The sequence below is a fragment of the Bos mutus genome, chromosome 24 (assembly GCF_027580195.1).
Source record: "Bos mutus isolate GX-2022 chromosome 24, NWIPB_WYAK_1.1, whole genome shotgun sequence".
Lineage (NCBI taxonomy): Eukaryota > Metazoa > Chordata > Mammalia > Artiodactyla > Bovidae > Bos > Bos mutus.
In genome coordinates this window covers 33,103,194-33,117,302 of record NC_091640.1, presented here as the reverse complement: position 1 = coordinate 33,117,302, position 14,109 = coordinate 33,103,194, and the positions used below count along the sequence as shown (strand labels likewise).

The window sequence follows — 14,109 nt, the reverse complement described above, 5'->3', positions numbered from 1 at the left end:
TAACAAAACAGGAGTGTGTATACCAGGAATCAGCAAACGACGGCACTCAGGCCAAATCTAGCCTCTTTCACCGCCTCGTCGCAGCCGCCCCCCCACCCCGCCCACCTGTTTTTCTACATCCTGATTAGCTCAGAATTTAAAAAATTTTAAAAAGACTATTTTGTGACGTGAAAATATGGAAGTTCAGAAATACAGGACTTCCCTGGTGCTCTAGTGGTTAAGAATCCGCCGGCCAATGCAGGGGACACGGGCTCGATCCCTGGTCTGGGAAGATCCCACCTGCCGCAGAGCAGCTAAGCCTGTGCACCGTAACTACTGACCTGCGCTCTAGAGCCCGGGAGCCCAAACTACTGAGCCCAGGTGCCTGGAGCCCGTGCTCCCCAACAAGAGAAGCCGCTGCAAGGAGAAGCATGTGCACCACAACTAGAGAAACACCACACACAGCAACAAAGACCCAGCGCAGCCAAAAATAAAAACCCTAAATAAGGAATTTAAAAAAGGAAATGTAATGTCCACCAGTGAAGTCTGATAAGATGCAGCAACACTTTTTGTTGTTGTATTTTCTATGGTTGCTTGCTCTGTACGACCGCTGAGTGAAGCTGTTCCAACACAGACTGTACAGCCCACAAAGCCTAACATATTTGCCACCTGGTCCTTTATTGAAAAAGACCACCAATCTCTGGTAGATCCTCCAGTTTAGAAATATTTTAACTCAAAATGATTACAACTTAATAAAGGATTTTGAGGGCTCTGTTTTCTGGAAGACCCAGCCCTCCAGGATGACACAGTCTCTGAGGTGTCCAGATGTTTGAAGCTTACTTCATTTGACCTAAGCTAACACTGTGGTTCTTTGATCCAGGTAATGAAGAGAAAGAATGTACCTGTCCTTCATGTTTTCTGGGACACAAATCATGTCATGATTTGTGAAGGACTTCACCAATCTTCCAGTGATATATTAATATTAATATGGTTGACTCTGATTTAGCATTTCATTACTATTGTCTGATTTTCTTCCCCCTAGAAAACTAGGTTACCTATAGACTCTGGTTCACCCTTTTTATTACCTTTCCATTTCTACCAGTGCCCAGGAATCTCCAAAATTAAGAAACTGTAGGTATGTTCTCTCAAGAATACAACTAACCAAGGAAATGGTACCTGGATTCTACTGGAGTCCCCAGTGCGGACTTCTCAAATTTCTAACCCCTCTCTTTTACAATTTGGTAAAATTACTCTGCAGGTCTTACCTTCAAAATACCGAGGGTGGGTGAGAATTTCAGCAGCTCCTTTATAACATCATTATACCCTTTGTTGGCTGCTTTCAATAAAGCTGTTGTACCATCCTTTACAGAGAAAGGAAAAGACAAGTTAATTATTAACATATGTGTGTGTTGGCTAAGAATGAAATGTTTGTTGAGAACTGGGAACATGCTTGTCAGAAACAGGCAAAATATGTAAACTAAAGCACAGGGCTGCCATGTCTTTTAAACTCAAATCATTTTAGAGCATACTAAACAGTTAACTCTGCATGAAAGAATACCAGACAAAGTATGTGACTTATTCTGTTATCTTAGAACCCTGCCGTTTGGGAATTCAAGGTCTTCTAGTCCCTTAGAATATTGGGGAATTTCAGGAGGGTATTTTTAGAACATACATGGACTAAAGAGGCATTCTCTGCAGTTCACAACTTAGAAATTAATTGTTGAACTGCTTTTTAAAAGTTTTGAAATTTTAAATTTTTTATGACTGTTGAACTGTATCTATGGTTTTGAAATTTTAAACGTGCTTTTCTTTATGCTTTTCCAGGTACACACTATTGCCCTAGTCTGCCCTGGGTACATGGATGCTGTGGGAGAACAGGAAAGGGGCAGACTGAAATCTGCAGGAAAGAATGCAGAGACAAGTTCAAAAATTAATATTCAGTTTCTGTTGTCCTTTTCTGGCCTGAGAAGAAATTTTCCAATTCCCCCTTTCTCCTGCTGGAACACATCAGTTGCTGTATTTGGACGATCTTGCTCACAGACTACTATAGTAAGGAGATCACCCTTGTGGTGCAGCTCTCTACAGCCTGGGGAGCCTGGGCACCGCGGGGACCCCAAACCACCGACCCCGCGAGCCAGCTGCACTGCGGCCCAGAGGCCAGCAGGAGGCGCAGCGCCAGGCGGATCAGCAGCCAACGGGGACACATCCCCAAGGACCGCCGAGGTCCGAGCCTCCTACCTCCCCCATCCGCCGCGGGTCATCCAGAGGCTAGCTCTGGTTGGAGGGATATTCTCGAAGAATTTAACATTTTACCCTTAGAGACCGAGCAGCAATTGCTAAGTTTCAATGAATTCAAACCTTTCCCTGGGTTTTCTGCTAAAGAGCAGGAGGTTGGGAGGAAACCCTGGTGAATTAGAGACAAAATGAAGCGGCGTCTTTTTTCTCCGCACGTCTGGGCTCGGGGGTCAACGCTTCGATGGGAGGCCTCTCCAGCCCTCCCGCGCGGTGGTCCCCGCACTCACGTGGCGGGCGGCATCGCGCTCGGCCCCGCGCAGCAACATCACCCGCACCACCTCGCTGTGGCCCATCTGCGAGGCGATCCACAGCGGTGCTGTCCCGTCCTGCGGGGAGAGGACATGGGGCGGGGTGGGGTGGGTGCGGAAAGTGGTTAGGGCCTGGGCAGGGCTCCCGACCACACACAAACGAGGGCGATTCTACCCACCTACTGAGACTGGCAGTGCCTGGACCACTTGGGAAATTGCCAACATTCAGACCCTGGCTTCTTAAAAGTCAAGGGTGTGCAGGACTCCAGGGAAGACGCGTGGAAAGCGGCCGAGTTGCATTCACACCAGGCAGAACCAAATTTGACAGCCCCGGGGAAGAGAAGCTATGCGTGCTGTGCTAAGTAGCTTCAGTCCGGTCCAACTCTTTGCGACCTTGTGGGCTGTAGCCCACCAGGCTCCTCTGTCCATGGGATTCTCCAGGCAAGAATACTGGAGTGGGTTGCCATGCCCTCCTCCAGGGGATCTTCCTGACCCAGGGATCGAACCCGCATCTCCTGCGGCTCCCTGCATCCTGGCAGGTGGGTTCTCTACCACTGAGCCACCTGGGAAGCCCAAGGAGAAGCCAGCCTGTCCTTATTTTACCCCAGACTCTACCTCTTTGCTTTACTGGCAGGTTCACACAACACACCGTGCTTCGTGGGGGCCCCTCATTCTCACAGAAGAGGGGGTGGTTTCTTCTGAGGCCCGTCTGAGTGTCAGAAAACTAAAGACGTTGCTCCCACTCTTTTTCTGTGTTTGGAATGCCCCACCATCACCTCGTCGTTTCCAGGGACTATAATTTTATGCAGGATGTGACGCTGTATCTTCTCGGGGTTGCTGCAACGCTGCCCAGCTACAGCAGAGCGATGGTTTTGGTAACACTTCCTGAGTGTTATTTTCCCTGTGGTTCTTTTTTCCCTGTGAACACTGGGGTCATGAAACGGAGGTGTGTTGCTCCAGAGAAGGAAAAGTGAAACATCAGAGACAGTGAAGGATTTGACAGGAAGGAGGGTGGTTCCTACTGGTCAGAAAGGAAACTAGAAAACCCTGCTAGTGTCAGGAAGGACTCACTAGAGAGGGAGTAGGGAGGCGGGGTCACGAGTGTCTGTGTTTTCCACCAGCTCTGGGTTGAATTTCGGTTGGTAAGTTTGGGTGCCAGAAACACTCAGATCAGTTATGGTGAATTCCAGATGGGAAAGAACTTTCTCCTGTTCTTGAGATGAAATCCAGGAACACTGCAGGCCCCTTGGAGGAGCTCTGCGCTTGGCTGGTGCCTCACGGGTAGAAGAGAAATGGTTGTGGGAGCTGTCTGGAACAATGCTGGACATGGCCCCCAATACCCCTGGTCACATCCACCCAGGAGTCCCAGGCTGCCTGCAGGACATCAGAAGTGCTGGCTGAACAGCAGCCTGGAGTGAGCCTGGGTCGGGGAGACAAGGCTACAGAATGTCAAGAGCATAGGTGATGGCAGGACCTGTATCTGGTAGACCAGTTGCCCCTTCAGGGGACCAGCGCAAGAAACTTAGAGGCCAGAGGGCTGGACAAGCCAGCAGAGGAAGCGGACAAGAATTTCTTCACCCCCACCCTGATGCCACAGTGATACTCTGACCTCTCAGAACCTGGGTCACTTGGAGAGATGGGCAGGAGGAGGGAGAACCCAGAACTGACCAACCTTAACCTCAGACGTAATTAAGGTAATGGAACCTGAAGAGATGGCTTTAGTCACATCAGACTAAATTTCTCATCAGTGAGGCTGCAGGCTGAAGAGCAAGATGACAGGTACAGAGTCTAGAGTTTCACTTTCTGTTGGAGGATATCATTTCAACTCCAGGGTACCGCCTGCAGCAGCCACAGGGTCACTGCCCACAGCTGTCCTGAAATGGACAGAGGACCGAGGTATTTGGGCAGGGTGGTGGGTGATGCCAAACCAGGAGCTTAGAAGGATCTGGTAGTGCTGAGGGGGGTCAGAGGACACTGACACCACTGTCTTGGGGGAGATACGGGAAAGAGGTGCTGGAACAAAGGATGGAAGAAGGCTGGAGACACCCTGACCTACTTCATGCTCTACAAGGGCCTCTTAGACATATCTGAATCTGAATATTCTTTTTTCTTAAGATTTTTTTTTTAAAATATGGACCATGGTCTTTCCCTTTTAGCTCAGTAGGTAAAGAATCTGCCTGCAATGCAAGACTCGGGTTCGATCCCTGGGTTGGGAAAATCCCCTGGAGAAGGAAATGGCAATGCACTCCAGGAAAATCCCATAGAAGAGGAGCCTGGCGAGCTATGGTCCATGGGGTTGCAAGAGTAGGAAATGATTTAGAGACTAAACCACCACCACTTTTAAAGTCTTTATTGAATTTGTTACAACATTGTTTCTGTTTTATGTTTTGGTTTTTTGACCATGAGGCCTGTGGAATCTTAGCTCCCCAACCAGGGATTGAACCCACACCCCCTGTATTGGAAGACAAAGTTCTAACCATTGGACCATCAGGGACATCCCTGTATATCCTTTATCATTAGCAATATAAATAATACCTTCATCTGTACTTTGAATTTACAAAGCACTTCTGTACTCATTGTTTAATTTGATTCTCCCAATTCAGAATTCAACCAATCTTTTGTTTGCTTATTCAAACACCCAGCAATTATTAAGCATTTTCTAAGTCTCGAGAGGAGTACTAAAAACAAGATCTGGCCTCAGTTCTCAAAGGAATGCAGCCTAGTGGAGAAGAGACCTGGAAATATCTGTATGATTGCAGGGCCACAATAAAGTACAGACAACATGCCCAGGATGAACCTGGAGAGGGACCCTCTTACTGTGTGGGGGAGACAGGGTCAGCTTCTCAGATGGCGTGGTATGAGCTGGGTCTCCAGGGAGGACTAGAATTTTGCCAGGTGGGGAAAGAGGGAAAATGGTCTTCTACGTAGAAGGAAGAACATTTACAGTCACAGTGGCGTGGATAGGCGTGGCTGGCTCAGGCTGGGTGGGAAAGTCAGTTGGCTACAGCCCAAGGGATATGGGTGGGGCCCCAGGAGACAGGACAGAGAGTCTGGGCTCCACAGAAGATTTCCTCAGGTGCTATTGCACTTTCCCCTCCATCCAGCTCTAGGTTCATCTGCTCTTTGTCATTATGGCCACCAGAGGGCAGGCAAGGAAAGAAAGCCAGCGTGCTGTTCCCTTAATTCCCAACTAAGCTTTCCAAGGGCTTAGTTGTTTTTAGATAAACTCTGTTAATAACATGGGGCTTCCCTGGTGGCTCAGAAAGTAAAGAATCAGCCTGCAATGCAGGAGACCCAGGTTCAATCCCTGGGTCTGGAAGATCCCTTCCTGGAGGAGGGCATGGCAAACTACTTCAGTATTCTTGCCTGGAGAATCCCATGGACAGAGAGGAGCATGGTGGACTATAGTTCATAGGGTTGCAAAGAGTCGGACTCTACTGAAGCAACTTAGCATACACGCATTAATTGATACTAATACGTGGAGAAGTGCTGAGAGGTGCTTTATTAGCAGCAACTATTAATATCATAACAGTGATGTTAACACTCAAATGTCACCTTAATTGCAATAGTCATGGTAGGTGGAAAAAGAAGTCACCACTTCCTGGTTGAGAGAACTTAGACAAATTCCTCTGAGCCTCAGTGTCAGCCTTCTGCAAAAACATTAGCTTCAGAGATATTTGTGAAGGAGAAAGCATACAGAAATGTGCTCAGCACAAGGAGTGGCCAACAGATGCTTAGAAAATGGTAACCAGACCTGAATATTATTTATCATGAAAAACAGTGAGTTAATTTGAACTTTGTTTACAAAGCATTCCATGTACTTTAAGTTGATTCTCCTAGTTACCCTAAGCGAAAACTGACTGAGCAGGTAGGATTGAGAAAATAAGATTTGGGGGAAAACTATGTATTTTCTTACTGGTGCTTTCTTCTCCAGAGCTGAATTTTATTTTTTCCTTTTTTAAAAAATGTTAATTTTTACTGAAGTATAGTTTCTTTAGAATGTTGTGTTAGTTCCTACTCTACAGCAAAGTGAATCAGCTATACCATACATATATGCCCTTTTTTGGATTTCCTTCCCACTTATGTTACCACCAAAGCAGATTTTTGAACCCAGGAAGCTGAATGTGATCCAATTATTTATCAGCTGATTATCTAGTCTGTGAAGAGGACAGCTTTTCCTCTTCTCTACATCACAATCTTTGCTTTTTCATATATTTTCCTTCTATTAGAATCTTCATTGTGACGGTGAGTGTAATAAAACTGATGGCAATCAGGTCAGTTTAGTGCTTTTTTAGAGAGTTTTTGGGAGAAAAGGAGTAGGAAAAACATCTAAAAATATTTATATACGTTTTAAATTACTTCTTGACAAAAACATACAAAGTATATTAAATCAAAGAAACTTTCATGAAGTTGTAACTTCACCAGCACGTAGAAAAAGAAACAGAACATTTAGCTTGAAGACGTGATTCATGGGGATCCTTGCAGCTGTCATTTACTGTTTGTGCATGTCAAGTAGAAAACAGTTTAGACTTATTTTGCATACCAAGTGATACACTGGCTCAGTGCAAAAAAGGAATGATGAGGTGGGCTGGTTAAAGATTAAATAAACTGATTAAGTAGTAAGGAGATCCCCATGCCTGGAGCAGTTTGACAGTGCCTGATCACCAAAAAGCTTCTATACCCCATGTATGGTTAAATAGGGGGCTTTTGCAGTTCCTCCCAGCTCTGTCATTCCCTCATTCCATTTCAGATAATATTTTCAAGTATCCTCTAGTTTTATACAGAGGTCACAGCATAAGATGGGAGTATATGACATGACTTGTATTAGAGACTAAATTTTATTCAGTCTTTTTAGGCTCTTAAAGATGATTTTGGAGAAGGCACTGGCGACCCACTCCAGTACTCTTGCCTGGAAACTCCCATGGACAGAGGAGCCTGGTGGGCTGCAGTCCATGGGGTCGCTAACAGTCAGACACTACTGAGCGACTTCACTTTCACTTTTCACTTTCCAGCATTGGAGAAGGAAATGGCAACCCACTCCAGTGTTCTTGTCTGGAGAATCCCAGGGATGGGGGAGCCTGGTGGGCTGCCATCTATGGGGTCGCACAGAGTCGGACATGACTGACGTGACTTAGCAGCAGCAGCAGCAAAGATGATTTAGAAAAAAGAATTAAAACCATTCTCTCCCATGTGCATTCACGTGTGCTCAGTTGTGTCCGGTTCTTTGTGACCCCGTGGACTGTAGCCCACCAGGCTCCTCTGTCCATGGGATTTTCCCAGCAAGAATACCAGAGTGGGTTGCCATGCCCTCCTCCAGGGGATCTTCCCAACTCAGGAATCAAACCTGCATCTCTTGCACTGGCAGGTGGATTCTTTACCACTGAGCCACCTAGGAATACACGGCAATAAGTATATTAAGTGGCACTAGCTCTTTGCTTCTATTGCTTTCTAGCACCTACACTTAGGCTACTTCACCCCCAGGCTCCAGACAAGAAAGTGCTGAAGACCAGTTCTGTTCTAAATTGGGGGAGATTAGGGCTTCCCAAGGGCTTCCCTGGTGGCTCAGAGGTTAAAGTGTCTGCCTGCAATGCGGGAGACCTGGGTTTGATCCTTGGGTAGGGAAGATCCCCTGGAGAAGGAAATGACAACCCACTCCAGTACTCTTGTCTGGAGAATCCCATGGACAGAGGAGCCTGGTGGGCTACAGTCCACGGGGCTGCAAAGAGTTGGACACGACTGAGCAACTTCACTTTCACTTTCAGGGCTTCCCAGGTGGTGCTAGTGGTAAAGTACCCACCTGCCAATGCAGGAGATGTAAGAGATGCTAGTTCGATCCCTGGGAGGAGGTCAGGGCAACCCACTCCAGTATTCTTGTCTGGAGAATCCCGTGGACAGAAGAGCCTGGCAGGCTCTAGTCCATAGGATAGCAAAGAGTCGGACACGACTAAGCGACTTAGCATGCACACATGCGAGAGATTACAAGGAACCTCATCAGTAACACAAGGGGGTTCAATATGGAGACAACTTTGCTACCAGCCCTGGAGCCCTGACCTGGAGCCATTTCTCAGTACCATGTCCTTCTATTCTGTGTCCCTGGTCCAGCAAACGAGTCTAGAGAAGATGCTACCCAATGCTTGCACTGTTCACACTGTGACCCATTCTCCCAGCCACAGGTGATCAGACCAAGGATGGGCAGGCCAGCCATGGCCTGGGGAGCAGGGATGAGCTTCAGGGACATGGCTACCCCAAGAGTTTGGGAATCTGACCTGGAAACTTGGGGACCACATACAAAATAAGTGGGCAGAGGAAGCCGATCAAAATAAAAAGGAAAAAAAAAAATAAAAAGGAGTGGGGAGCGAGAGAGAGAGAGGCAAGAAAGGACTTTGAGATGACAGACACTGCTTGGCTTACGAGAGAAAAAGAACAGCCTTGATTTCTGATGGGTTTTCTGTTCCAGGGAGGCAGGAAGGCCTGGATGGACTAGGAATGAAAACAGCAAAACCTAACATTCACTAAGCCCTTGGTATATACTGGCCACTGCAGGAAGTTTTGCAGGGATTACTTTTTTTTAATGCTCACAGTACTCCCAAAGCAAAGATACCATTATGATCATGGTTTTACAGTTTTAAAAAATGAGATTCAGGGAGAGCAAGCAAATTTGCTTGAGGTCATACAGTTACTAAGCAAAACTGAAACTACGTTTCATTGCCTTGTCCATAGTCCCATAACCACCAAGCTGTTCACTTTCCCCACCCCTGGTCCCAGCCCTGAGGTCTGGGTTTGACTCCTAGAATGCTCCTGGGACTGGTGTCCTGCCCAGGAGCCTGGGCCCTACATCAGAGCCTTGTTCCAGTTCCCAGTCACTGATCACTATGCACTGCAGCCTTCCAGGCCTCATGGGAACTCTACCCACGCCACAGGCTGTCCTCTGGTGGTCAACACAGCTTTTCTGAGAACAGAGGACATGCAAGCAGGTGGATCTCCCTATTGCTGTCCGCTCCCATCTCAGAGCCCTCAGGACACCATACCCATCTGATGACTCCACGTTGCCCAGTGCCCACCACAGGGTTGCCCTCCAAGCTTACAATCCGGGAGAAAGGATCTGGGTCCAATCCAATCTGGGTCCCAGCATCTCTCTTGGATTGGATGGATACACATCCAAACCAAGGCTTCTATTAGAGAAGGCACTTTATGAGATGACCTTTTGGTCAGGTTTCAAAGAAATGCTGATTAGCACATTAAGGGAACTAGATAGAGATGAGTTGATGACAGGCGAACCTCATCTCCAGGTATAGAGCCCGACCTTTGCCACTCCATGAAAGCATCATTTTAATAGGCTGTGTGAATTGAGATGGGAAAAGTATATTGGTAGGCGTGCTAAATCATTTCAGTCATGTCCGACTCTTTGAAACCCCAGGGTGTGCAGCCTGCCAGGCTCCTCTGTCCATGGAATTTTCCAGGCAAGAATACTGGAGTGGGTAGCTATTCCCTTCTCCAGGGGATCTTCCAGACCCAGGGATGAAACTCATGTTTCCTGCATTGGCAGGCGAGTTCTTTATTGCTGGCACCACCTGAGAAACTCCTTGTTGGTAGAAAAACACACTAATTAGCCATCTCAGCTACTGATTAAAAACGTCTGAGTCATATCAGCTCGGTGAGGACGCATAGACAGAACTGAAAATGAGGTTTTAAATGACAGTGGAGTTCACGTGTGTCTGTGACTTTGACCTCTTTATTTAGGACAACTTAAAAGGGAAAATTTTCAAGCTCTTTCTAGGGATAAAAAAATTAAAAAAAAAAAAGACAGAAGAAAAGAATTTAGTCTTTCCCGAACCTGCCTATGACTTGCTTTATGATTAATGACTCCTTCTTACAAGAGTTATAAGAGTACTAAAAGGATGTTCAGTTAGTTCTTCAGTGATAGAATTACAAGGAAAAGTCTTGCCTACTACCATTTGGATACCCTGCAGCTCAGACCAAATATTAGCTAAATAATTTCAGCACAGCTCCATTCACATCCTGGCATAATGTATCATACAATGTCAGGACTCCATGGGATGGTGAAACAAAAATTAGAACTCAGATTTACCCAAAAATTTTAAGAAATTGAACTAGGCAAATACCTTGTCCTTATTTTGTAAACTCAAGAATATTCAGACAATGATTCAATGCGTCAGCTGAGATTTCAGAATAAAATATTGGCTTCCAAATGTCCTACCTGTGTAAATGTCTACCATGTGCAGGCCATTTTAATGGAAACTTTCAATTAGATTTTTTTTAACTTCTTCATGAAAGTGAAGTGAAAGTGTTAGTCCCTCAGTAATGTCCAACTCTTTGCAGCCCCAGGGACTGCAGCCTGCCAGGCTCCTCTGTCCATGGTATTTCCCAGGCAAGAATACTAGAGTTGTCATTCCCTTTTCCAAGGGATCTCCCCGACCCAGGGACTGAACCTGCTTCTCCTGCACTGCAGGTGGATTCTTTACCATCTGAGCCACCCGGGAAGCCCTAACCTCTTTATAACTTTCATCAAAGTCAGCTGAGGTTGATATTACTTTTTCTGTATTTCTGACACTTCTTGTTTCTTGAAATGGAATTAAATATGTAGAGTTTACTCTTTCAGAGAAGACAGAATCTGGACTAGTCTGACCTGGGTAGATAACCTTTAACTATAAGCCTGTGGGAAGGCAGTAAAAAGATTATGGTTTGAGGGTACAAGGGGGTTAGTGCACTCTATAGAAAGAAAAATTTTCCTCGCTTCCCACAGGCCACCCACCGCCATGGTGATTCTTATTTTATAAAACACCTCTCCCTAAATAACAATCTTTTCAGAGCCGGATGCTCACAATTCCAACAGCTGCATTAGATGTAGTCGTTGGGAAGGCATGTCACTTGACCCTTGACCCAAGGGCGGGGTCCTCCCGTTCCCAGGCTGGGTCACGCACTTCGCCCAGGTTATCCTCATTTCTGAGGAATGAAAAACAGCAGCGGTGTGTTGTGGTTACCATGGCACTGCTGGGTTACTCTTTAACTTCCTGGTTTTCATATCATCACACAACTCATTTTACATTTGTTGTTGGTGGTGTTTAGTCACTAAGTTGTGTCTGACTCTCTGTGACTCCATGGACTGTAACTTACCAGGCTCCTCTGTCCATGGGATTCTCTAGGCAAGAATATTAGAGTGGGTTGCCATTTCTTTCTCCAGGGAATCTTCCCCATCTAGGGATCGAACCCATGTCTCCTGCTTGGCAGGCAGTTTCTTTACCACTGAACCACCAGAGAAGCCCCAAGGTCCCCAAGGCTACTCACTGAGGAGCAAACAGGCCTTCCCATATCAGGGCCACATCACGGTGGAAATCTGCCTATGTGTAATTTCCTGGCAAGTCATCAGCTTGCCCTTTTCCCTAGAAAACTACCTTTAAAAGTAAGGTTACCTTAATCTGAAATGTTTCATTAAAAACAAATGAATTAGTGAAGAAATAGTTCTGACAGAAGAGAGGCTAATTATAAAGCCTTACGTTTGGATGGTTCTTAACCGTTTATAAATGTGACCTTGTGCATGCCCGTGTGCTAAGTCACTTCAGTCATGTCTGACCCTGCGACCCTATGGACTGTAGCCCACCAGGCTCCTCTGTCTGTGGGGATTCTCCAAGTGAGAATACTGGAGTGGGTTGCCATGCCCTCCTCCAGGGGATCTTCCCCACCTAGGGATCGAACCTGTGTCTCCTGTGGCTCCTGCACTACAGGCAGATTCTTTACCACTGAGCCACCAGGGAAGCCCTGGTTAGTTACCTTGTGGCCCTTTCTTTAAGTATGAGTTAATTGATTCTCCAGATGACATCTTGGCTTTTGGTAAATGAAGTCTCAACAGTGCTGTAATCCGAGAGACGAAACTATAGAACCCACTAAGAACACCTTTGGCTTAGCACAAGAAGTGGTGGGGAAGAGATAAGGCAGCATATCAGCAGAGGGGCCTAGCAAGGGCAAGGCTACCTGGCCCGCCTCGATTTACCTGTGTCCCAGTCTAGCCTACTCTCCTGACCTCAGTGCACCGACATTTATTTGATCAGGAGGTGGCAGAGTATGTACTTGACCTCAGACACCAAACATATTGAATGTTGATGTCAGCCTGGTGAGCCCAAAGCAAAGAACAGGAGAAAGCTTGATCAAGGATGAACTTTCATCCAGAGGCAAAAAGGCTTTAGAGACCCGGATCTGACTGGTTATCTTAGGCAGGTGCTGCTGCAGGACTGCAAGCCCACCCTGCCCACCGCCCCACACGCATGCGCACGCGCAAACATTACCTGCCTCGGCTGGTTGACCTTTGCGCCTGAAGACAACAATAATCGAATCACATCCAAGTAACCCCCTTGGGCTGCTAGGAAGAGTGCAGTGGCTCCATCCTGAAAGTTAGCAAATGTAAAGTGTTAAGAAATTATTTATTTTAAAAGAAACTCGATCTTATAATACTGATACATATGTTTAATACAAGTTTCCACTTCCACCCCTCCCTTCCCTCTTTTTAATATGCATGGTATTTTATTCTTTGAAGACTAGTTCTAAAACATCACACTAAGTCAGGCTGAAAGGTAAAGTTTAAAACAGACCGCTGTATAAGGATGAGTTACAACATATGCAATGACTGTTCACACCGTAAAATCTTGGTCATAGAGCTTATGATACATCTAGTTGCGAAACTCTGGTTTTCCAAAGAGTCATCATTTTTCTCTGTCCACACAGCTTTCTCATTAGCTGCCTTCTGCTTTTGTTGCGTGATCTCAGAGTCCACTCTCTTTTATTTAGGATAAAAAAAATACACACTTAATACAATTTTCCACTGCAACCCTTTTGTCACTAAGAGCTAAGTTGTTCATTTAAAACACAAAAACAAAGGGTTTCCCTGGTGGCTCAGTGGTAAAGAATTCCCCTGCCAACACAGGAGACACAGGTTTGATTCCTGATTCGGGAAGATCCCACATACCTCGGGGCAGCTAAGCCCGTGCGCCACAACTATTGAGCCTGTGCTCTAGAAAGCACATTAGAACATTAAAAATCTAAAATTTTTTAGAACATTAAAACTCTAAAAAAAACCACACACACACAAACGCATGTTAACTAAAAAACAAAAAAACAACCAAATCCCCCAAATCTATTTTGTGTGCCTTTACGAATTGGGTATGAACAGTATCCTTTTAATTTTTGTTTGTTGCTGTTCAGTCACTCAGCTGTGTCCGATTCTTTGCGACGCCATGGACTGTACCCGACCAGGCTCCTCTGTCCATGGGATTATCATGGCAAGAATACTGAAGTGGGTTGCCATTTCCTTCTCCGGGGGGATTTTCCCAGGGATCAAACCCTCGTCTTCTGCATTGGCAGGCTGATTCTTTACCACTGCACCACCAGGGAAGCCCCATCCTTTTAATTAGATATTCCCTACTGCTTTCTCTTTTGTATTGCCTTATCCATGTTCTCCAGACTTTCAGTTTCTCTATGCTTTAAAACACAAGATGCTTTCAGAATACCCACCCTGGTAAGAATGTCCATGAACTTTCTCCCTGCCAGGCCGGAAGACACCAACAATACCTATACA

The 14,109-nt window shown here is 46.0% G+C and overlaps 1 protein-coding gene across 4 annotated transcripts in view; it reads right to left on the bottom strand.

Annotated features, from left to right (window-relative positions):
* Positions 1-14,109, bottom strand: part of ANKRD29 (ankyrin repeat domain 29) — a 48,023-nt gene that overhangs the window by 9,199 nt on the left and 24,715 nt on the right. For all 4 annotated transcript variants that reach the window (XM_070361610.1, XM_070361612.1, XM_070361613.1 and 1 more), the window contains 3 exons: positions 12,824-12,922; positions 2,502-2,600; positions 1,245-1,340 (listed from right to left, as the gene is read on the bottom strand). In XM_070361610.1, the coding sequence (XP_070217711.1) occupies positions 1,245-1,340; positions 2,502-2,600; positions 12,824-12,922 (294 nt within the window). The remainder of the gene's footprint in view (positions 1-1,244; positions 1,341-2,501; positions 2,601-12,823; positions 12,923-14,109) is intronic.